Source organism: Staurois parvus, unplaced genomic scaffold (assembly GCF_062004578.1).
Source record: "Staurois parvus isolate SC_StPar_1 unplaced genomic scaffold, SC_StPar_1.0 ptg000352l, whole genome shotgun sequence".
NCBI classification, from domain to species: Eukaryota; Metazoa; Chordata; class Amphibia; order Anura; family Ranidae; genus Staurois; species Staurois parvus.
The window spans coordinates 4,892,993-4,916,336 of NW_028318148.1; the positions used below are offsets into that span (position 1 = coordinate 4,892,993).

General features: G+C 44.2%; 1 protein-coding gene across 4 annotated transcripts in view; it reads right to left on the reverse strand.

Moving 5' to 3' along the window:
* The window catches only part of WDR5 (WD repeat domain 5), a 43,447-nt gene extending 20,624 nt beyond the window's left edge, over positions 1-22,823 (reverse strand). The window contains exons 1-11 of one of the 4 annotated variants that reach the window (XM_089684693.1): positions 22,675-22,823; positions 18,099-18,227; positions 17,042-17,150; positions 16,170-16,243; positions 15,843-15,932; positions 9,126-9,215; positions 4,835-4,918; positions 4,020-4,075; positions 2,615-2,661; positions 2,449-2,524; positions 2,053-2,086 (exon numbers count right to left, since the gene is read on the reverse strand). In XM_089684693.1, coding sequence (XP_089540819.1) covers positions 2,053-2,086; positions 2,449-2,524; positions 2,615-2,661; positions 4,020-4,075; positions 4,835-4,918; positions 9,126-9,215; positions 15,843-15,932; positions 16,170-16,243; positions 17,042-17,150; positions 18,099-18,179 — 741 coding nt within the window. In that variant the 5' untranslated portion in view covers positions 18,180-18,227; positions 22,675-22,823. Of the gene's footprint in view, positions 1-2,052; positions 2,087-2,448; positions 2,525-2,614; positions 2,662-4,019; positions 4,076-4,834; positions 4,919-9,125; positions 9,216-15,842; positions 15,933-16,169; positions 16,244-17,041; positions 17,151-18,098; positions 18,231-22,668 lie in introns of all 4 variants that reach the window. The other 3 variants (XM_089684691.1, XM_089684694.1, XM_089684695.1) reach the window with 3 other exon arrangements.
* Between the last annotated feature and the right edge of the window lie 521 nt (positions 22,824-23,344).

The window sequence follows — 23,344 nt, forward strand, 5'->3', positions numbered from 1 at the left end:
AGGCCCAATCTAAACCCCTCACAGCCTTTCGAGAGTCTACTACAGGGGATCAATGCCCTGGACCTGTACAGCACCCTGCTAGTGAAGCCACCAGATACATACCCTGGAGATCACTGCCTACAGGATCCAGTGCCAACTCACAACATAACAGACTGTCCTTCCTCTTGCATACAGGGTCCAGGTAGAGTAACCCCAGCAGGGGTGTAGAGAATAAGCCAGAAAATAGAAGACTAAGCCCATGAAGGAAGCTCTTCAGAGAGACATGTATATCCAATCGTTACACTAAACTCACATGTTTTTATTTACATCAATTGTGCTGAAATATAATTCCTGCCTTTTTTGGCCAGTGTCCATTCACCTGATGGTGGCAGCATAACCCACGTATTCATTTTTATGAAGTACCCTGTTGTCTTGTGATGTAAAGTTACGAAATGGAAGTGGCCACCCAGCTAAGCTGGCTGCCTGGCAAGAGCCAAGACACCTTCTGGTGACCGAGACCCCTGCAACAGGTACCCCAATAGTACTTCCAGATAAAGCTGCCGCTGTGCCCTTGTACTGAAGCACCCAAGCTGCTGCTGTAAGAGGATGTAGCATAGCAAGACATGCTGGATATATGGGTGCCCCAGCTGGCTGGAACTCAGGCTGGCACACACATTCATGTTCCATTAGCATCAAAGAACAGCACTGACAGGGACACTCACCATCTAGCTGCAGGGGAACTAGTAAGACTCAAACTTCACCAATCAAGACTCCACAGGGACAACAGTAAGCTTGAAGACCCCTTGTACATTTGTGATACTAAAGCCTGTTTTCCTCCATTTAAGAAAGTCTAGACTTACACATTGGTAGCAATTTATCAAAACGGGAGAAGACAGAATCAAATTGTCATGAACAGCTGCTTCAATAAGCTTCTCTTTATTATCAAAGCTTATCTGTTGAAAACTGGTTCAACAGGGTCCAGTTGAATTCTGATCTGAATTTAGCCCTCCTTGTTCAACAGAAGCCCCTCATGTTCCAAATAAGTAAAGTAAAACTTAAGCTTTTAGTACTACTTTAAGCTAAAACCAGATCACTGTAAAAACATATTGGTTACAAAAAACATGTGCCAGGGCCACCTTGCTCTGAAAATAATCAGTTACTAGAAACTCCTTGTTTCAAGCATAATATGCAGACCACAGAATCAGAATCGCCCTGAAACATTTTATTCAGTGAAAAAGTTACTGGATGTTTTAATAAAGCTGACAAGTGGTGCCTATAATTTGAACAACCGCATCATGTGCCTCTGCCGATCGAAATACTAGCAGGTTTTTTTTGCACGAATTCTTCCTAGACCTGCCAAGAGCTCCTCATGAAAGCCAAGTTTAAAAGGAAAAAAATAAATAAAAATAAGCAAATTGTATGACTTCAGCACAGATGCTATTTATCCTGGAAAGCATCAGGAGATCCCAACTGATTTTTAAATGTTGCTGTAGTCTAACTGCATAGGAGCCCATGACATCAAAGAGATTACTTCCATACAGAAAAGAGCCAAGACAGTTTTTCTGAAATATACAGGTTATCTATGTGCAGCATTTACCTGTCCACAAGGCTGCTTATCTAGCATAAACAATCTAGTTATATTAAAGCTTTTAACAGGTCCTCTGAGAGCAATGTATACTGTTACAACTCATTTCTTTCCTCTCTGCAGCCTGCTGTAAGAAGATTTTTCACATATAGAACATGCTCTAACAGTGTACATTGCCACAGCAGACAAATTAGTGGTTAACAGAAGACTTGGTGAGAAAGGCTGTGTAATTAACACTGGGTCACAGGGCCCCCGAGGAATTGATGAACATTATTTCCACCCCCTAATCAAAGTCGTCCTGGGGAACACACAACTATCAGAAAAGGGCACAATAACAGCCTCTTAATTTACCCACCAGACTGAGGGCTGCTCCAGGCGGCAGGGAATACCATCAAGATATTGAATTACCAACACAACAGATGCTATTTACACAACAGGACTAGAGACACAAAGCTAAACACAATATGACATCTCCTTGTGACACCTACCTTCCCTTTGCTGTAGTCCCATAACTTAAGAGTGCTTGGGAGGAGAAAAAAAAAAAGTCATAAAGTAAATAAGCTTTAATATGACAAAACAAAGCCAGTTAAAAACAAAAAATATACCACATGTAGTAAGCTCTAAAACAACAGCTTTTAGTCTAATAAAAACACATCAGTAAAATTTGTCAGTTACAAACATAAAAGAGATAAAGGTGTTCCATCACAGCTCATTCGACTTTACCACTAAAAGTGATCTGAAAATCGACAGAATTTAAAGTTGAATGTCAAAAAAAAAAAAAAAAAAAAAAAATTAAATCGAGACATTACAAAAAAAAAAAAAAAATTATATGTAATAACAACATCTGCCTAAAAAATGACTAACACACACCATGGTGTACTTACTTGTCTAAAGTGGCTGCTAGGATATATTTGCCATTTGGAGAGAACTTCACAAAAGACACTGGAGGGTTATCATCATCTAGTGAAAAAAAAACCCCACACAAGAAATTTGAGTATTGCTACAAAGACAACCTAAAACCCATCAAGCTTCCCCAAAGCCGTTTCTTACCAATGAGTGTTTTTAAGCATTGCCCAGAAGCCGTATCCCAAATTCGACTAAACAAGAAAAAAACAGAAATAATTTGAAGAGAAGAGAAACATATGCAGAACAAACTTAAAACTGAGGGGCAAAGTCAAACCAGGACTTTTACATCTTACAGGTATAAAAAGGGATGCTAGCGTGGCAGTACTATACACAGTAGTAAGCGGCAAATGTGTCCTATTATTATAACCAACCTTTTCCATCAAATCCTTATACAAACCAATCCTACTCCAGCCCCATCAAAATATTCCCAAAATAAATTAAATAAAATAATAAATGTCCAAAATATAAGTCCAAAGGAAAATTTCTTAATCCAATGTGTTGAGCTTCCAATCCTCCTATCACTCTCCGTGAACCTCAAAAAAATGAAACTATAATAGTGTATTACCTTCTACATATAAATACCTAAACGTGTATAAATACAATATCCGTGCAAGTAATGGACAAGTGCACCAAAATAAATCGATTCAACTGTGAGAAAACACTTGAATCATGCAAAACAGCATATCGTGTACACTCCAACAAAAAGTGAGAAGAGTATTTTGTTTGTCTTAATAAAAAATATCATACTGTATGCACTTTATAACACTTTCTAGTACCTTAAGGCCTCATTCACACCATACGTGCAGAAAAACTGACACGCAGATTTCATTTGCAGAGACTTCAGCTGACATCAGTTTTCATGCACGTTTCAATGAGTTTTATATACCCTGCAGATTCCTGTGCAGAAAAAAAAAAATCTGCATGTGATTATAGTGTTGTAGTGTAAACAGGGCACATAGAGAACTGATTTTGTTGTGCCTTTGCAGAACGCATGCAGAAAAACCGATGTCTCTGCATCATGGTGTGAATGAGCCCTAGAAGTCCCTTACTCTTTCTCCCGTATCAATACAGTAACTGAAAAAAAATCAAAGCATAAGAGCTACTATAAAAGTAAGAATTCTCATCATGCTTCATCAGTTTTTGTTCAAATGGATACTTTATATCATGAGTGGGGATAATCTTGTGTTTGTTCTGACTGGTTTAGTTCCAAAGCCAGAAGCCAACCATTACTCTTAGTCCAACGTGCAGGCAGTAGAGCATTCTCTGCCCTGCAGCTGACAAATACAAAAAGGTGCGGGGATGCTTGTTACATTATTGGCCTAACATGGCCACGTGGACATATTAGGCTAGTGTCACTGACCATATGGCTTTATTCAGTCAAGGATGTCCACGAGCATCTCCACCCCTTTGTGTAAGTGCAGCTGCTGGGCAGGCAATGCCATTGCTTAGGCTGATTGTCCGGGAGTGACTTCTTTTCAAGTTAGATTTGATGAGGGACAAACATAGTTCAATCATAGCTCTGAAAGAGTAACAAGATAACTGAACTCACCAGAGTCCATCGTAACTACTAGACACAATGAGGGAACCATCGCGATTGAAGTGCACCTGAAAAAAGGAGTTCCACTATCAAATAATTGCAGCATATGCCAATTCCAACTAGTGTTTCGTAATCCCACTGGCAGATCTCCCAACAGAAAATAACCTGTACATACAACCTCTATGAAATGTCGCTCTTTGATACAAGCTTATACCAAAATACAGGATGTTAGAAAAATGTCTGTGTAATAAGACACTTATTTGTTCCATCAGTTCTGGACAAACCTTTACTTTAAAACCTAAAGTTTAGTCACTAAAAAGATAATGACGTCACGATATCGAAGGACTAGTAAGTCACAATATTTTAAATTTGTGTTCTTGGGTTTAATGCTTGATATATTGTTTCCCTGCACAGTATCTGCCAAGAAACACTAGACTCCATCTGGGATAAAGTGTACAGCTCTCCCCAAACTACAGAATATTTAATGACACAGAGGGGATTATTTACTAAAATTGGAGAGTGCAAAATCTGGTGCAACACTGCAAAGAAACCCATCAGCTTCCAGGTTTTATTGGAAAAGCTTAATTGAACAAGATAAAGTTAGAAGCGGACTGGCTACCATGCACAGTTGCACCAGCTTCTGAGTGCACCAGTTTTAGTAAATCTACCTCTTAGTCTCAAAACTGTCTTGAACCCTCCAGTATGTCTGCATTCACTATATGTAGGAGGAGACTAAAGCCTCAGCTTTCTAGACCCCTCTTGCATCCAGCTATGTTAAAGGATTTTTAGAAAACTGCTCATGAAAAACCATCAGCAGAACATCTTACAGCAGAGACAGGGTCGGAGTGGGCAGGCAAAGTCTTCAGGCACTTTCCAGTCTTCACATCCCATATCCGGACACTCTCGTCAAACTAGGCAAAACAAAAGAACATAATTTATTAGGTTAAACTTTTAAGTCTTGATGTGCATTACACTTACAGGGCCCTTCCTGAGTCTCAGAAATCGCATGCAGCTCTTTACTCCCCATTGCCCTTGAAAAACCTAGCACTGCCTGCACTGTTTATTACACTTAGTAGCATGAAAACAGTGAAGGGTTTTATAAAAAAAAAAAAAACCAAAAAAACAAAAACAAAAAAACTCACCCACACACAAGCATTTACCATTGTCCATGTATTCTTGGATGTTTTTGGATTCACTAGGTTTAAATTAGTTTTTTGTTTAAACCCCTGTGGAAGCCTGACTTTAATATGCATAATATACATATTCTGTCTGTCTTTCATATCATTTTTATTATTTTTTCATTCTTACAATTTAAAATGTATATATCATGAATAACTTAACTAAAACAGTCTTTATATCACTTATATACCTTTGTAGAATGACAGAATCCTTTAAAAGTGGAAAAGGAGGAGTCCCCTCCTTGGTTTTCTTTTATGGATCTCTTGTTCTAACACAAATGTCAAAACGGAGATAACATATTTGGGGTACCAATAAAGCAACAACATAATAGTTCAAGAGAGTTTTACCTATTCTTGAACATATGTGAACGTTTGGCTAAGATTTTATATTAGTGTCTTTAAATACTACATCTGTGCTTTTATTTATATGAATGCATGGGCAACACAGTGGCTAAATGGTTAGGACTTCCGCCTGGCAGTACTAGGGTCGTTGGTTCGAATCCCAGCCATGGCACCACCTGCCTGAAGTTTGCATGTTCTCCCTGTGACTGCGTGGGTTTCCTCCGGGTACTCCGGTTTCCTCCCAAACTCCAAAAGACATGCTGGTAGGTTAATTGGCTCCTGTCTAAATTGGCCCTAGTATGTATATGTATGAATGTGCATTAGAGACTTTAGATTGTACGCCCCTTGAGGGTTATGGACTGATGTGAATGTACAATATATACTGTATGTAAAAGCGCTGCATAAATTGACGGCACTATATAAGTACCTGAAATAAATAAATTAGTTTAGTTACTTAAAGTAGAAGTACGGACTTATTTTTTCATCTGTCCTCCACCGGCTCTAAGTGTGAGAACTCAGTGATCACATGACTGCAGATCACGGAGTTCTCACAGCTGCTCTGAGTAGAGAGAGGTGACTGTCAGGCACTACTGTCTGCTCTGCCCCCCCATTGCACAATGGAGCGCTGGGCTGTAGAGTGGGAGGGAGCGGATGGCTCAAGTTCTCAGCAGATCGCTGATAGACTGAGCCAGGTGCGTCTCCAGACTTTGAGGTGGATCCTGACTTTTGAAGTGAGGATCTTTCCCCAGCCTGGACCAGCTGAGCAATTTCAGCCCGCTGTCAGCTGAAAATGGGTCAAAGGAGTGCAGAACGAACTGCACTCCTGTGATCTACAGAAGCAAAGCCAAAAGAGCTTTGGCTGTACTTCTCCTTTAAAGCGGAAGTATACTTGCCTCAGTTCCGACAATGTAGCATTCTTCTGTTAACGGCCCGGCTGCGACATCTTTGAGCAGCTGGTTTCCGATTCTCAATCGCCGGCTGCTGTCATTGGCCGGGTGGGGATGACGCCACTCCTGCGTATGCACGGGCGTTCTGTCAGATTCAGCATTGCCGAATTTTTACAGCGAGTTGCCCATGCACGGCTCACTGTACAGGTTCCACAAGTTCTACTTTATATATAAATGTCAGACTATTCTAGGGTGTGCACATCAGGATCCAACTCAAGTAGAGACAGTGGAGCCAAGTAAAAAGAGTCTGGAGTTCCAAAGTTCTCTAAAGAGTTGATTGGATTAAAGCAGTTAATTGTCCAAGAAATTATGACATAGTTGCAGAAAAGTCTGCCTTTTGTCAGGTAAGCCTGAAATAGAACAAGAGTTGGATGCAGAGACCATTGTAAAATACAGTCCTATTCTGATGCAAGGGAAGCATCATTACTCTGAGGTTGAGTGTCGTGCTTTCCTTCTATAAATTATATGTTTACCTCAGATTTTGCCTTGGCTCTCTTTCACCTATTCTTCCCCTGTGAGGTAATCACAGAGTAGGGGGCTGATAATAGGGTAAGAGTCTCCAGAAGGAATTCGCACTAACCCAGGGGCAGACCATCCTGTAGTGAAGTCTTTGGGGCAAAAGGCCAGAAAGAAGTGCCCGAGTAAAGTTTGCAACCTGTGGTGTGATTCAACACCTGGTCACTCACATGAGACTAAGCTCTATGTAGTTGAGTTTTAGAGCCATTTGAAGAGTTCACACTGTATAGTAAATGCAGTCCAAACATAGCCCAAGTTTTTACAGAGGTCAGAGATGCAGGGTAACCCAGCCCTACTTGCCCAAGATGCTGAGCTCTATATAAGATCCAGGCTTTGCCCGTTACAGTGGGCATACAACCTGGAAGGTTCTTCAGAGTCTGGATTCCATAGGACTGGAACATGGCTCTGGGCAGCACCGAGACTAATTACAAGTGCCACACAAAGTGCCGAGATGAGCTCTCAAGCGGGATCCAGTGCCCAAAGTAACATTACAGGCCATCTGCAGGGCGTGGCTCCCAAGCTTTTAAACTTATCTGGATGCACTGCTTCTGTTGTTGTATAAGAAGGCAGTGAAGAGTTGATTGAAGAAACTAAATATAAAATAAACTAAACTAGTTAAGCTAAAAGTGATTTCCCCATAAAGGAAGAAGAGGTCCACCACCGTAGGACACCAACAAAATGATGGCAGGCTTATAAAGGAGGTGCCCAGGGAATATGTCCTCAAAAGCTGAAGGTACAAGACAATAACTCAAGGTGTATGAATACTTATTCATACAGTACAAGACTACAGATTAAGATAAAATTTGTTAATTGGATAGTTTGTTCACACATGTATATTTACAAGGGGCTGCTCTGGGAGTACCAAATGACATTTGCATCTTACAAAATTATTGTTGTCAAATGTGATAGGTGAAAGAAATGAAACAGTCTTTATTTGGTTATAATATTACATCCATCATTCTTTAGGGTAAATTGTATTAAATCTCTGCAAGAATTTACATGGAAAAAAAAATATCATAGGGAACTTTGAAGTGAAACTACATAAGCAGTCCATCAGTCTTTTTTTTTCATTCAACCAGCAGGTTGAATGAAAAAAAAAAAAAAAAAAAATTGAATCAGTATCCCTCATCCACTCACACTTGATGTGAATGCAGGAATCCTTCTGGCTTAGGTATTGCACGAGTATTTCAAGAGCGAGGAGACTTCCCTGCTGTCAGAATACACTGATCAGGTGTATTGAAACTAATAGCTTGGGAAAAACCAGACAGGGTAGTTGTACAGAAGTCGATCGATAGATCAACTTCTGTATAATCAGATTTCCCATATATGGATTGAAATTTGGCCAGCCACTGTTAAGCCAGCTGAATTTTGATTTATGTATGGCTGACATGCTATGGGCTGTAGAGGTAGCACTGAAACACTATAAGACAAAGCGCTAATTCTCATAGTCTGTTTGGGTACCACACTTGGCATGAGCATACATCCTATGGATGGGGAAGGGGCACCTGTCACTAATTCACAGTGTTGCCTGACCACCCCCAACCCTTCTCATGGCTACTGAATGTGTTGCATGGTTTAAGTAGTATTAAACCCAAATCTATAAAATGTTACATATTGCAGCTTACCTATCAGATGTGATGGCTGCATTAGTTTTCTTTGTTTTTAAGTTTTTTTTTTCCTCTGGTGATCTAGCCAGTAACACACCACCTCCTGTATTAGAGTGCTCCCACTCTGGATGACTGAGCAGAGGTGGAACCTTTTGACAGCAGCATTATCAGTCTGGGGGGATTTTCGTGTTAAATGTACTAGTAGATTTAAATACACTAACAAATTGAAGCCAAACTCCAGCTCGCATTTTATAGGCAGCAACAGCAAACCATTTCTTTCCTTTTTGGATGAAGGTTTTACAGGAACAAAAGCCAATCATTGTAAACACCCCTGCCAGTGTTAAATGGTTTGTATCATTCTGTAAACTGATAATCCTGGAAAAGAGCTTGTTCTTTTGAAAGAGAACAGACTAACTGGCTGGATCACCAGATAGCAGGCGGACTGCGCCTGAGTAATTTTTATTAGTGATATTTGTATGCCTAACTGGCTTTGTACTGTACCTTCTGTACTTTGAAAATGATACTTACAGAACCAGACACTATGAGGTTGGACTGTGGGTTGAAATTGCAGCAGAAGACATAGTTGCTGTGGCCCTTTAGGGTCTTCAGACATTTTCCCTGTCAATAGAGAACACATGATTATCCCTGGAATAAATAGCGTGTCCATCTCCAGCACAATGAAATTAGGTAACTTTCTTTGTTCAAGTACCGATGCATAAAGACAGCATACAGACATTTGTATTGCCCATAGCAACAAGGTTCTCCCTTTCTAGCCAGCATTAAAAACAAAGTAGATACTTGCTGACTGATAAAACAGAAAAAACTTGACTCCAAATATTTTACCCCATGACAGCACATCCATTACCAGCAAACTGCAATAATCTCTGAAAGTTCAATGAATCATTGTAAGGAAAACCTTCTGTGAATAAAGAAAAAGCTTTCACTGCTGACAGACACTGAAGGCTTTGAATCACCATAAAATCCAGCAAACTAACTTTTCCCAAACCCAGCAGTACTAACCTACATTTCTCATTCCATGGATTCCTTATAAATGGGTTAAGGCACATTGTCACTGATCCTAAAGGGTGTACAACGGGATATTAAGGGTATGCTAACTTTTGATTAGGATCTTTTTATTATATTCCTTTACTGTTATGGCTTGTTTAACCACAAGCCTACAGGGCACTTATACCCCCTTCCTGCCCAGGCCAATTTCCAGCACAGTCACACTTTGAATGACAATTGTGCGGTCATGCAACACTGTACCCATATGAAATTTGTATCATTTTTTTTTGTGACAGATAGAGCTTTATTTTGGTGGTATTTAATCACCTCTGGGTTTTTTATTTTTTCTTAAACCAAAAACCAATTAAAATTTTGACAAAAAAAAATTTTTTTCTTAGTTTTTGTTATACAATTTTCTCCTTCACTGATGTGCGCTAATGAGGCTGCAGTGATGGGCACTCATAGGCTGCACTGATGGGCATTGACAGGCATCACTGATGGGCACTGAAAGGCAGCACTGATTGGCATTGATAGGTGGCACTGATGGATGACACTGAAAGGCAGCTCAGATGGGCACTGATATGTGGCATTGATGTGGCACTGACAGCTGGCACTGATGGGCACTGACAGGTGGCACTGCTGGGGCTACACTGATCATCAGTGCCCTGATGATCAGTGTACATGTCCCCCTCCGTGGAAAGCCGATTACCGGCTTTCCTCTTTAGCTGTCAGCGTGACAGCTCGAGCGGAGAGAAATGCCGATAACCAGCATTTCCCTGTTTACATGTGATCAGCTGTGATTGAACACAGCTGATCACATGACCGATCCGACATCTTCGGCTCTTTCCGTGATCCGCTGTGGCCGAGGGACACAGCACCCCGCCGATCGCCGTGCGCTCCCTGAGCCGCGCATGCGTGGTGAGAATGGGAGGATGTCATATGATGTCCTCCCAGAACGAGAGAACCACCTTGCGTCCGTCATATTACTATATGGCGGGCGGGAGGTGGGTAACAAGTGTGCTATTCTGAGATACCTAATAGCTAAAACAATATTTTTATTCTCCAAAAATAATCCATACACATTCACTACCTAAAGCGACATTAAAAGCTTCCTTTGTTTTGTTAATAAAAAATACATATCATACTTACCTGCTCTGTGTAATGGTTCTGTACAGAGCAGCCCTGATCATCTTCTTCTGGATTCCCATCAACGCTCCAGGCTCTCCTCTTCGGCAAGTGGCCCCATGGAAAGTCACTTTCCAAGGGGGCACCCATGCGGGCTCATGCCGAACCACCCTGCCTGCTTCCATTGACACAGAGCAGGCAGTTCAGCCCCGCCCAGCACAGCATTTGATTGACAGCTGCTGTCAATCTATCTAGGGAAGAGGAAGACAGTGGTGAGAGTCACTACTCTCGTGCTGATTGCTGAATTGGGCTCAGGTAAGAATAAAGGGGGGGTTGGGGGTTTTAGCACAGATGGTGTTTCACCTTAATCCATAGAATGCATTAAAGTGAAAAACCTAAGGCTTTAGAGCCACTTTAATGGCTCTGTAATCTATATTTGCCTACTTTAATTTTATATATTTGGAAGCGGCTGAGAGAAATAGAAAGTACTTTGAGTTAAAGTACTTGTAAAGTCAAGTGACATTATGTACAATATTAAATAGCTAAATGTGAACATTTAATAGATCCATCTTTGTCATTTTAAGATAACTTGACTAGATATCCTTTTGGCAGCTTGAAAAATTGCAGATCACATTTATCCATCTACGTATCTGATCTGATGTTTGCCAATATCGGATAAAGCCTGTTTGAGGTCTATGAATATACAGTTCTAAAAATGAATTGAATTGCATTGCAAGGGTTTTCAAGCGGATTTTCAGGTCACAATTACATAGATTGGTTTATAATTTGATGCATCTGTAGAATCTTTATGCTGTTTGGGCATTATATTAATAAATGCCCTGCTGTCCTCCTCTGAAGTTAGCACACCATCTCTTAGGCAACTAAGGTACATTAGGTGAGGCATTACTAGATCTGGGAATTTTTTTTCTTTTTTTAAATACCCATTAAGAAGTCCCATCAGGTCCCAGGGAATTAATACAATTTCAGCATTTTAATGACTCTAGAGATCTCATCACAAGTGAATGGTTTATCTATAATTTTTATGTGGTGTGCAGAAAGAGTTGGAAGTCTCACAATTTCCAAAAACTTCCTGGGAGAACAGGGAGTATCAACAAAAGGCTTTCCATAAAGTTTGCTATGATAAGAATGGAATTCTTGAGAAATTAATTGGGGGTTTTGAGGGAGTGTACCATCCGAGTTTAAATTTTGGTAAGGTACGGATTAAGTTTGTTCACTAGAAGAGTGCCCAGATTATCTCTCCATGTGAAAAACCTAGGTTGTGCTCACCGCAGAAACTTTTCAGTCCTAGTGGTTAAACATTTAGCTTTGTACTTGCTTAGTTTCTCCTGTAAGCTATTAATACAATTTATATTCCTCCTGTTGTCTAGGCCAGTGGTCAGCAAGCCGCGGCTCGCGAGCCACATGCGGCTCTTTACAAACTTAAATGCGGCTCTTCTGTGTGCCGGGCGCCCGCTCCCCTCCCTCCTCTCGGGCGCCCGCTCCCCTCCCCCCTTTCGGGCGGCCGCCCCCCTCCCCCCTCTCGGGCGGCCGCCCCCCTCCCCCCTCTCGGGCGGCCGCCCCCCTCCCCCCTCTCGGGCGGCCACCCCAAAAGTCAGGACTCTGCAGCTGTCAGGATGTAGGCGGGGCAGCAAGGATGTAGGCGGGGCAGCGTGACGAACTCCTCTCACAGTCCGCCCTGAAGACCAGAACGGCGCGGGACCACGGCGAGAAGAACACGCGGAGCAAAGGTAAGTGAATTGACAAAATATGGGGGATGAATTACTATATGGGGGATGAATTACTATATGGATGAATTACTATATGGATGAATTACTATATGGGGGATGTATTTTCAGTTTTAAAAATGTGGCTCTCAAAATAAATTTCAATCGTGGTTTTGGCGAGATTTGGCTCAGTTGAAAAAAAGGTTGCCCACCACTGGTCTAGGCTATAGGGACAACGCATCAACAATCCAGCGTTGCAAGCTGGCTTTACTAGTGAGGATTTCCCCCCACTACTAAAGCCCACCAACACTGATAGACATAGACTTTACTAAGCACTTTAACTTGGGCATGTCAAGGGGGTTAGTAGCAGCCAGAATGTAACACCAATTGCAGCTAGAGGCGCAAGAAGTTGTGTGACTTGCAATTTCAGTGCAGGTGCGCACCGTGATGACATCAAGCTGCTCCCTGACCATACAGTCAAGGATGGAGGAGGAAGGAAGTGATCAAGTGACTGATCCTTTTCCCTTACAACTCCAAAAAAGTGTGTTTTTTTTTTTATAAATAAATGTAAGCCTATATTGTACAGTAAACCGAGAAGGAGACCTGACCTGTTTGATAACTGACAGGTTAATGTAATTTAAAAAGTAACACCTTAATCTGCAGCTTTTAATACAAATATTTGGTGATCCTGCCATGAAGTTCCTTGTTCACTCTTTTTTTTTTTTTTTTTTTTGGTCACTGCACCCCCAAATGCGGCCCTGCATTATCGACTAGGCTTCCAATAGAAAACAAGTGATCGTTTCTATACACATTGCATTAGGTATGGTTTACTATTGTCACCACTAGAAAAACTCACCCTAAGAAGGGCCATGCAGCCATTGCTGGATTACATGCATATAGACAGGAAATGGCTGTGAACAAAAAAGCTGCAGAAAATCATAAAGCCCCTATGCTTTTAAAGGAAAGGTGGGCTCCCGCCTGGCTTACCGGCTCTCGATCTATTATATTCCACTATAAAGGTTCTCAAAATCTACAGAGTTAAGAGCTGCAGAATACTGGGGTGCCGTGAAGAGGTCCTGCAGCTTACGCATGTATCTGCAAATGTGTGCAAACTAAACACGTTTTTAATGAGAACTGTTACCGACATGATAATTCAGTTGGTTGAAGGCTGGTTTGTAAGTTGAGCTGGGAATTTCTTTGTTTGACATGCGTTGCTCTTCCATGTTATCATTGCTGCAAAGGCCAGTTATAGGTTGGGGCAGTTGCCATTTGTTTGTACAGAACATCATAAAAGCACCAAGATGCAACATGAAAAAAAGCATTGCATTATACTCCAATTATCCACTTCACGCAAGGCGACATACCAGTACATGTGCTTGCTCGTGCGGGATGTACTAACAGGAAAAATGAATAAACTACCACGGAGCTTGGCAGCGTTGTGGTAGTTAATTGAGGACTACAAGTCGACAAACACTAAAGCTGTTGGGATTCGTCGTCTCTCAATCACAGATTTTAGTTAATTTTGACATCATGGGGGGAGAAAATCCCCAGCTAGCTGTCAAAGCAGGGAGGGGGGGCCCGATCTGATCTTAATATGTTAAATGTTCTGAAAGGTGAACCTATCCTTTAAAAGTGGCGGGAGGGGACATCCCCTTCCCCTCCTTGGGCTCTCCCATCCCACTGGGAGACCCAAGTGTGCTGCTGGCTAACCATACGGCTGATTGGGAACCGGAACAACCCTGATCACTGCTATGGTCTGAAACACCGGAAGTGGCGAGTATTGCGTCACTTCTGATTTTGCTGGATGTCAGCAAAGCCATTCACATGATCTTGATCAGATACCAGGACAGAGGATCGTACCTGTCACTGCCTATTGCTATCATAAGGGATCTTTACACTCTTTGTGATAATAAAAAGTTACAAATTTAAAAAGGGACAGTGTAAAAAAAAAAAAATTTGTAAAAATCAATTTTAAAGTGCCCGTGTTCATGCATGAAGGCGATCAAAACACAAGTGAGGTATCAAGGCGAACATCAGATCGAGAGCAATAATTCCAGCAGCAGACCTCCTGTGTAAATCCAAAGTGGTAACTTGTACAAGCTTTTAAAGCGCCGCCTAAGAGTAATAAAATGTTTGCTGTTGCACGGCATGCATACATTTTAAAGCATGTTTGGTATCTACTCAGTGTAACATCTTTTATATTTTACCAAACAATTGGGTATTACATTCTATATTGGTGCACTGCTGCGCACAATACTGTGTGACATAAAATAATTGCAAAACCCACCATTTAATTCTCTAGGGCCTGTGCTTTAAAAAAAAAAATATATATATAAAATATATATATGTTCAGGGGGTGATCATGTCCCATTTCATTTGTTTTCAGCAATTTGATAGCTTGCCAATTGTCTATGCAATATTGTACATTCCTTCTGTATATGCTATATTGCAGAGACTTTATCTTAACTATTCCACAGACCTACGGTGTACAACATGGGTGTGTCTTTGTCAGCATTGATGTTGTTACTTTATGTCCATTTCAAAACTAATAAAAACTCTGGATTGAAAAAAGTCATTTATCTATACACCAGTACTCGCAAATTAAACTTTAAAAGAGATGTACAGCCAAAGCTCTTTTGGCTGTACTTCTCATGTGGATCACAGGAGTGCAGTTCATTCTGCATTTACAGTCACTGCTCTTTATCAGAGCGGCTGTGAGAACTCAGCAATCAAGTGATCACTGAGTTCTCACACTTGGAGCAGGTGAGGGACCGATGCTGCATCTACCTAGGCAAGTATGATTTATGAAAAAAAAATCCCACACTTCTCTTTAACCCCCTTCCTGCCAGTGCCATTAGTACAGTGTCTGTGCTTTTTGTAAGCACTGATCACTGTATTGGTGTAACTGGGGATGTCAGTGACACCAAGTCAGTTCCCCTAGTGTCAGAATGTCTGCCGCAGTCCCGCAATAAGTCGCTGATCATCGCCATTACTGAATTTACACATATTGGGCTTTTTTTTTTTTTTTTTTTAGCAAAGACATGTAAGCAGAAAACATTTTGTCCCAAATTAATATTTGATTTTTTTTATTTTTTTGCAGAACATGTTTATTTTTCTCAAAATTGTCCATCTTTTTTTATAGCGCAAAAAAAAATATAAAAAAATAAAAACACGCACAGGCGATCAAATACCACCAAAAGAAAGCTCAATTTGTGGGGGAAAAAAAAAGGATGTAAATTTCATTTGGGTGCAGCGTTGCATGATCACGCAATTGTCAGTTAAAGTAACAGCGCCGTACCGCAAAAAATGGCCTGGTCAGGAAGGGGGATAAATCCTCAGGAGGGCAAGTGGTTAGTCAGTTAGGGCTTACATGTACTTTAGAGGAACTCACCGAGCTGACATCCCAGATTTTTAGAGTTTTGTCATCTGAAGCAGAAACCAGAAGATTGGAATCTGAAGACCAGGCGACATCTGATATACCCTGAAATAACCACAAATACATTAACCTGAGAAAAACATAACTGTCATTTACTCACAAGCTAGGTGGTCTCTTGAGAAAAGCTGACCTTCTAATTGGTGGCCTGTCAGGAATTATTGCACTAAACAGGTTTAAATTCCCATTTACATGAATCACATTTCCCTGGAGTACACGGCACGCCAAGTAGACCTACGAAAAGCTACAAAAACAGCACAAAGATGGGAGAAATCACACACTTACCAGCTTATGCCCTGAAATAGTCTTCTCAAACTTGCCATCATATGCACCCCATATCTTGATTAGTTTATCGGCCGCTAAAAGACAAAAAAAAAATTTATTAGGGACACATAAATCATGTTATATAAATATGGATTTTTGTACAAATAAGGTTTCTTTTTAACCACTTCAATGCTGGTCCCTTTCACCCCTTCCAGCCCAGGCCAATTTTGAGCTTTCAGCGCTGTCACATTTTGAATGACAATTACTCAGTCATGCAACACTGTACCCGAATGAAATTTTTATCTGAGACAGATAGAGCTTTCTTTTGGTGGTATTTAATCACCATTGGGGTTTTTATTTTTTGCCAAAAAAAGACCAACATTTTTGAAAAAACAAAAAAAAAAAACTTTATTTCTTTTTTATAAAGTCTTACAAACACGTAGTGTTTCTTCTTCTGCTGTGTGCTAATGAGGCTGCACTGATTATCAGTGTAAATGCTGTACTTACTGCAGCCCCACAGACAGGCTCTCCTTTACTCACAAGCTGTGTTTGTGAGGAAACAAGAGCCCGTAACTGTTAAACTGCTGATTAATTTACGACAGCTGTGATTGGCCCTTTACCTTGTTCTGTGTTCAGCTGTGCCCAAAGCAAACAGCAGTCACAGAGCACACCCTCCCAGGACTCGAGACCAACGCTATAGCAGTCTATTGGCTACAGTGCAGCCGGAAAGCAGTTAAATAATTCTTTATGTACTAGCATCTTTGGTTTGAAATAAGGGGCAAAAATCACTCAACTCTATAGGTTAACTATCTTCACCTTACTTCTCTTCATAACACCACTACACTTAAACTGCAGTTCAATTGCGCTTTCATGATAAATATGAAGATGCTTACATGAGCTTGCCAGCCACTCCCCATTAGGGCTGAACTTGACAGAAGACACAGCCTTGGTATGCCCAGCTAATGTGAACTTTAGAGTATAATTAGGTTTTACTGGTGCTGGCTGAAATGAAGATAAAACAAGTTATTACTACATACAACCTGGTCAAAGAACAGATGGAATACAATGCAAGTGCTGAAAGAGGACTTTTCTAAACAATTCTTTAATAAATACACAATATATGGAGGCAATATATATTTATAGAAAAAACAACCACAAACCCACTAGTTTCTCTAAAAATGAAGGGCTATAATGGGCTGTACAGGTTGACAATCATCTCACTTGTAAGGATACCCTGAGGCATACCTGCAATAATATCAGTGCTTCCATTGCCATTTTGCATTATAAACATACAAGTTTTGGGGCTACCATCTTATACTAGCTTTATTAGCCAATAGCTCAAAACCTGGAACAAATATGCAGGAAGGAGAGTTCATGCTTCACTGGTGTCACACTTGTCTCTGGTCAGTGACAGAAAAGCTTGTAATTCTGACTGCCGGCAAATGAAAGCAGCACAGACAAGTAAATGTTTTAGTCAGGCGGAAATTTGAATTAATATACACTAGTTAAAGCATCAAATCCTGCAAATGATTGTAGCTTGACTATCTGTTAAACTAAAAAATTGTAATTAATTCTGACCATTGCTAAGAGTGATAAACAGCGGCTCGATAAAAAGACTACCTTTTTATTGAGACCATTTGCCTGTAAATGTGTTTATTCAACTGGACCACCTTGTGCATACCTCCCTTTCTCAGCAAAAGCAAGTTTCCGCCCTCAAAATGATGTATATGTAAAATGACTACCCTTAAAATGTGTAACTATAGGATCCTGTCTTACAACTGATTAAAATGGATATTCAAGTGATTTCTGAGTTATTAGAGGCATGCTCAATTGTGCATCTTACATCTACATTTGGTAAATGCCTTTCAATAAAATAGCGCATTTAGGAAAATGTTAAAACTGCTTCACGATGACAGGTGAACATTGATGTAAAGCACAAGACTGGCAGACCTTGCTCTGGTTTGTGGAGGATGAAGGAGTGGATTGTGTTTTAGATGCTTCAGTCTCTGGCTTCTTCTCCTCGGTCGCCATTGTACATAAGCCAGACAAAGGTCACACCAAGTGCAGTAATGTCACCTCCTACTGATGAAAGAAGAGAATCAAAAGAAGTAGATTGCATCAATCAATGCACTTTCTATAACATGGACCCTCAAACTTTAAATCCTTGGATAAACTAAATTTATTTCAGGTATTTCTATAGCACTGTCAATTTACGCAGCAATTATATATATATATATATATTGTACATTCATATCAGTCCCCAACCCTCAAGGGGCATACAATCTAAGGTCCCTAACTTACATTCATACATACACATACTAGGGCCAATTTAGACAGGAGCCAATTAACCTACCAGCGTATCTTTGGAGTGTGGGAGGAAACCGGAGTACCCAGAGGAAACCCACACAGGCACAGGGAGAACATGCAAACTCCAGGCAGGTAGTGCTGTGGCTGGGATTCGAACCAACGACCCTAGTACTACCATGTGGAAGTGCTAACCATTTAGTCACTGTGCTGCTCATTAAACATGAGTGAGATACATTGAGTACAGGTGTCACACTGCAGCTCTCCAGCTGTTGAGAAACTACAAGTCCCATCATGCCTCTGGCTTTAGGAGTCATGCTTTCCACTGTCGGCCCTGCAGTGCCTTGTGGAATTTGTTGTTGCGCAACAGCTGGAGGGCCGCAGTTTGACACTCCTGCGAGCCAACTAAGAACAGTTCAACATTTAGGAGGACATTCTCAGCTGTAAAATCCTTATTACTGAAGAAAACAGTGCTCTGGACTACTTCCAATGGACGGTCACATGACACAAGCAGCATTGGTCATGTAACCACAGGAGGGAACCCGTATTTAGGAAGAGACGTTGATGGGCCAGCTCTGCTTTACATCAGTACCCCACGTGGCCATGGCATAGACTATATTACCAACTGTCAAAGGAGCCTGGAGTAAATTTTCATTTTTCTCAGAAAAAAAGAGAACTATTGATACAGCAGTATATACATTGGTTTACAGGCAAAAATCATGCACAGATATCTGGAGATCCAGACTGACAGGACCCATGCTTACAGGGCATCCCCATATAACTGTACTGTTGTGGGGGCATAAGAACATCCCCTCTTTCTAGGATGCAAGAGGGGAATGCAGTTCACAGAAGAATTTTGGCTAATGAGCATAGAGTGATCTCCAAAGAGGGGTGGAGATCAATGAACAGGAGTATCACCATATCCTGAAAGAGAGGAACCTATGGGAGCATCCCTACTTACCATCATCATGCCTCCACACACCAGCTCCTGAGCCTACAGTGATCTCCCAACAGGGATCAGACTCAATGAACTTGAAGCTATAGAAGTGTCCTGGCACGGGTGGGCCAGGAAACTAAAGAGCTCTCCCAGCAGGGATGGCCCCCAGGAACCTATAAGCTCTCCCAGCAGGGGAGGGGGCTCACAGGACCCTACAGAGCTTTCACAGCAGGGGCCCAGGAACCTACAGGCCTTCGCCGGCAGGCCGTGGCCACCCCCAGGAACCCACTGGCCTTCGCCGGCAGGGCAGGGCAAGGCCACCCCCAGGAACCCACTGGCCTTCGCCGGCAGGGCAAGGCCACCCCCAGGAACTCACTGGCCTTCGCCGGCAGGGCAGGGCAAGGCCACCCCCAGGAACTCACTGGCCTTCGCCGGCAGGGCAGGGCAAGGCCACCCCCAGGAACTCACTGGCCTTCGCCGGCAGGGCAGGGCAAGGCCACCCCCAGGAACTCACTGGCCTTCGCCGGCAGGGCAGGGCAAGGCCACCCCCAGGAACTCACTGGCCTTCGCCGGCAGGGCAGGGCAAGGCCACCCCCAGGAACTCACTGGCCTTCGCCGGCAGGGCAGGGCAGGGCAAGGCCACCCCCAGGAACTCACTGGCCTTCGCCGGCAGGGCAGGGCAAGGCCACCCCCAGGAACTCACTGGCCTTCGCCGGCAGGGCAGGGCAAGGCCACCCCCAGGAACTCACTGGCCTTCGCCGGCAGGGCAGGGCAAGGCCACCCCCAGGAACTCACTGGCCTTCGCCGGCAGGGCAGGGCAAGGCCACCCCCAGGAACCCACTGGCCTTCGCCGGCAGGGCAAGGCCACCCCCAGGAACCAAATGGGCTTTTCCCGGCAGCGGATGGGGGCCCCCCAGAAACCTACGCAACTTTCCGGACAGCAGATGGGGCCCCCCTAGGAACCGACGCAGCTTTCCCGGCAGCAGATGTGGACCCCCAGGAACCTACACGGCTTTCCCGGCAGCAGATTGGGCCCCCCAGGAACCTACAGGGCTTTCCCAGAAGCAGATGGGGGCCCCCCCAGGAACCTACAGGGCTTTCCCAGAAGCAGATGGGGGCCCCCCAGAAACCTACAGGGCTTTCCCAGAAGCAGATGAGGGCCCCCCAGAAACCTACACGGCTTTCCCGGCATCAGATGGGGCCCCCCCTAGGAACCTACGCGGCTTTCCCGGCAGCAGATGGGGCCCCCGAGGAACCTACACGGCTTTCCCGGCAGCAGATGGGGCCCCCGAGGAACCTACAAGGCTTTCCCGGCAGCAGATGGGGCCCCCCCCCAGGAATCTACACGGCTTTCCCGGCAGCAGATGGGGCCCCCCTGAGGAACCTACAGGGCTTTCCCAGAAGCAGATGGGAGCCCTCCAGAAACCTACAGGGCTTTCCCAGAAGCAGATGGGGCCCTCCCAGAAACCTACAGGGCTTTCCCAGAAGCAGATGGGGCCCCCCCCCCGAGGAACCTACGCGGCTTTCCCGGCAGCAGATGGGCCCCCCCACCCCCGAGGAACCTACGCGGCTTTCCCGGAAGCAGATGGGGCCCCCCAGGAACCTACACGGCTTTCCCGGAAGCAGATGGGGCCCCCCCAGGAACCTACAGGGCTTTCCCGGAAGCAGATGGGGCCCCCCCAAGAACCTACAGGGCTTTCCCGGAAGCAGATGGGGCCCCCCCAGGAACATACAGGGCTTTCCCGGAAGCAGATGGGGCCCCCCCAGGAACATACAGGGCTTTCCCGGAAGCAGATGGGGCCCCCCCAGGAACCTACAGGGCTTTCCCGGAAGCAGATGGGGCCCCCCCAGGAACCTACAGGGCTTTCCCGGAAGCAGATGGGGCCCCCCCAGGAACCTACAGGGCTTTCCCAGAAGCAGATGGGGGCCCCCCCAGGAACCTACAGGGCTTTCCCAGAAGCAGATGGGGGCCCCCCCAGGAACCTACAGGGCTTTCCCAGAAGCAGATGGGGGCCCCCCCAGGAACCTACAGGGCTTTCCCAGAAGCAGATGGGGGCCCCCCCAGGAACCTACAGGGCTTTCCCAGAAGCAGATGGGGCCCCCCAGGAACTTACAAGGCTTTCCCAGCAGGGGATGGTAGCCAGCCGGTCCCCCTCCAGAAACTACCAAGCCCTATCAGCAAGGATGGCCACCAACAAACCTACAGTGCTCTCCTGGCAGGGGATGGGCCCCCAGGAACCTATAGAGATTTCCCTGCAGGGATGGTCCTGAAAGAACTTACAGATATGTACAGAGAGCAGACTTTCACAATTTTCAAAAAAAGGTTTCACTTGTACAGTTCTCAGTTACGTTTTTAAATGAGCACTACTGTTACAGCAAAACATACAGCCAGGAGGCATGGGTCCCCAGGAACCTAGAGCAATCTCCCGCCAGGAGGCATGGGTCCCCAGGAACCTAGAGCAATCTCCCGCCAGGAGGCATGGGTCCCCAGGAACCTAGAGCAATCTCCCGCCAGGAGGCATGGGTCCCCAGGAACCTAGAGCAATCTCCCGCCAGGAGGCATGGGTCCCCAGGAACCTATAGCAATCTCCCGCCAGGAGGTATGGGTCCCCAGGAACCTAGAGCAATCTCCCGCCAGGAGGTATGGGTCCCCAGGAACCTAGAGCAATCTCCCGCCAGGAGGCATGGGTCCCCAGGAACCTATAGCGATCTCCCGCCAGGAGGCATGGGTCCCCAGGAACCTATAGCGATCTCCCGCCAGGAGGCATGGGTCCCCAGGAACCTATAGCGATCTCCCGCCAGGAGGCATGGGTCCCCAGGAACCTATAGCGATCTCCCGCCAGGAGGCATGGGTCCCCAGGAACCTATAGCAATCTCCCTCCAGGTTAGGCTCCCAGGAACCCATAGAGCTCTTCCTGCAGGGATGGGCACCTATCTACCCATACAGATCTCCCTGCAGTGATGAACCCCTGGGGACCCATACAGACCTCTCTTCAAGAACTGCCCCCAGAACAGAAATAGGCCTTCAGGAATTTGCAGACAGAACTCTCAGAACGCACCAATAAGACCTCGGAGATGTCTATGGGTAGCCAGGAGTCGCAGCATATAAATTCCGGACCAAGGAAGTCTGTGAGAGGATAAAGGGCCCTATTACCTAAAGAGGGTGCGGAGGGCCCAGAGAACGCAAAGAGGGAGTACCAAGCCCCAAAGGCAGAATGTGAAAGGCCCATTCCATAAAGCTCGTGACCCATTAACTTTCAAAGCAGCCCCCCCGGTTACCTGTACCTAGTGATCGGGCCTCGCTCTCAGCTCCTCCGCCGGCCACTCATTGAATCCGCCTCACACTGCAAGCGAGGAGGGAGCGCGCCAGGCCAGAACGAGAAACGTAGACTGCGCATGCGCAATGACTCACACCGCCATCCGCGTCATGCCTCCCTGCGCCTGCGCGATACCTATACTAGAACTAGTGACGCTACGGAGCTTGCGTAGGGACAACAATGGACTGCGCATGCGTTCTTGCTTCTTCCTTCTCTTCCGTCATCCCTACAACTGTCTGTTTTTCTTATGTTGAAAGAGGAAATATTTAAATATGCCTGTGTATGGCTCTGTGGGCGGTTTATATAAGCAGGGGGTGTGTTTCAGGTGCGCCCAATGAGGAAATATATTATTATCTCTTCGTTGTATCGGGGAATTGTCTGACTGTCGTTTTATGGTGATGTCATATATGGTAGCTCCCAACCTTGGAACCTAAGAAAGATGCGACTCCATGGAGATAAGGGGCCTGGCCACATTGGGCTGAATATTGGGTGTGGCTTAAAGCTGAACTCCAGCATACAACACTGTGCTCCATGGGGATGTTCCTTCTGGTGCTAGAACAAAATCGCATTGGGCTGAGCACTCCTCAGCCATTCACAGGAATCCTTATATTTTTATCAATGAATAAAAGGCTTCCTCT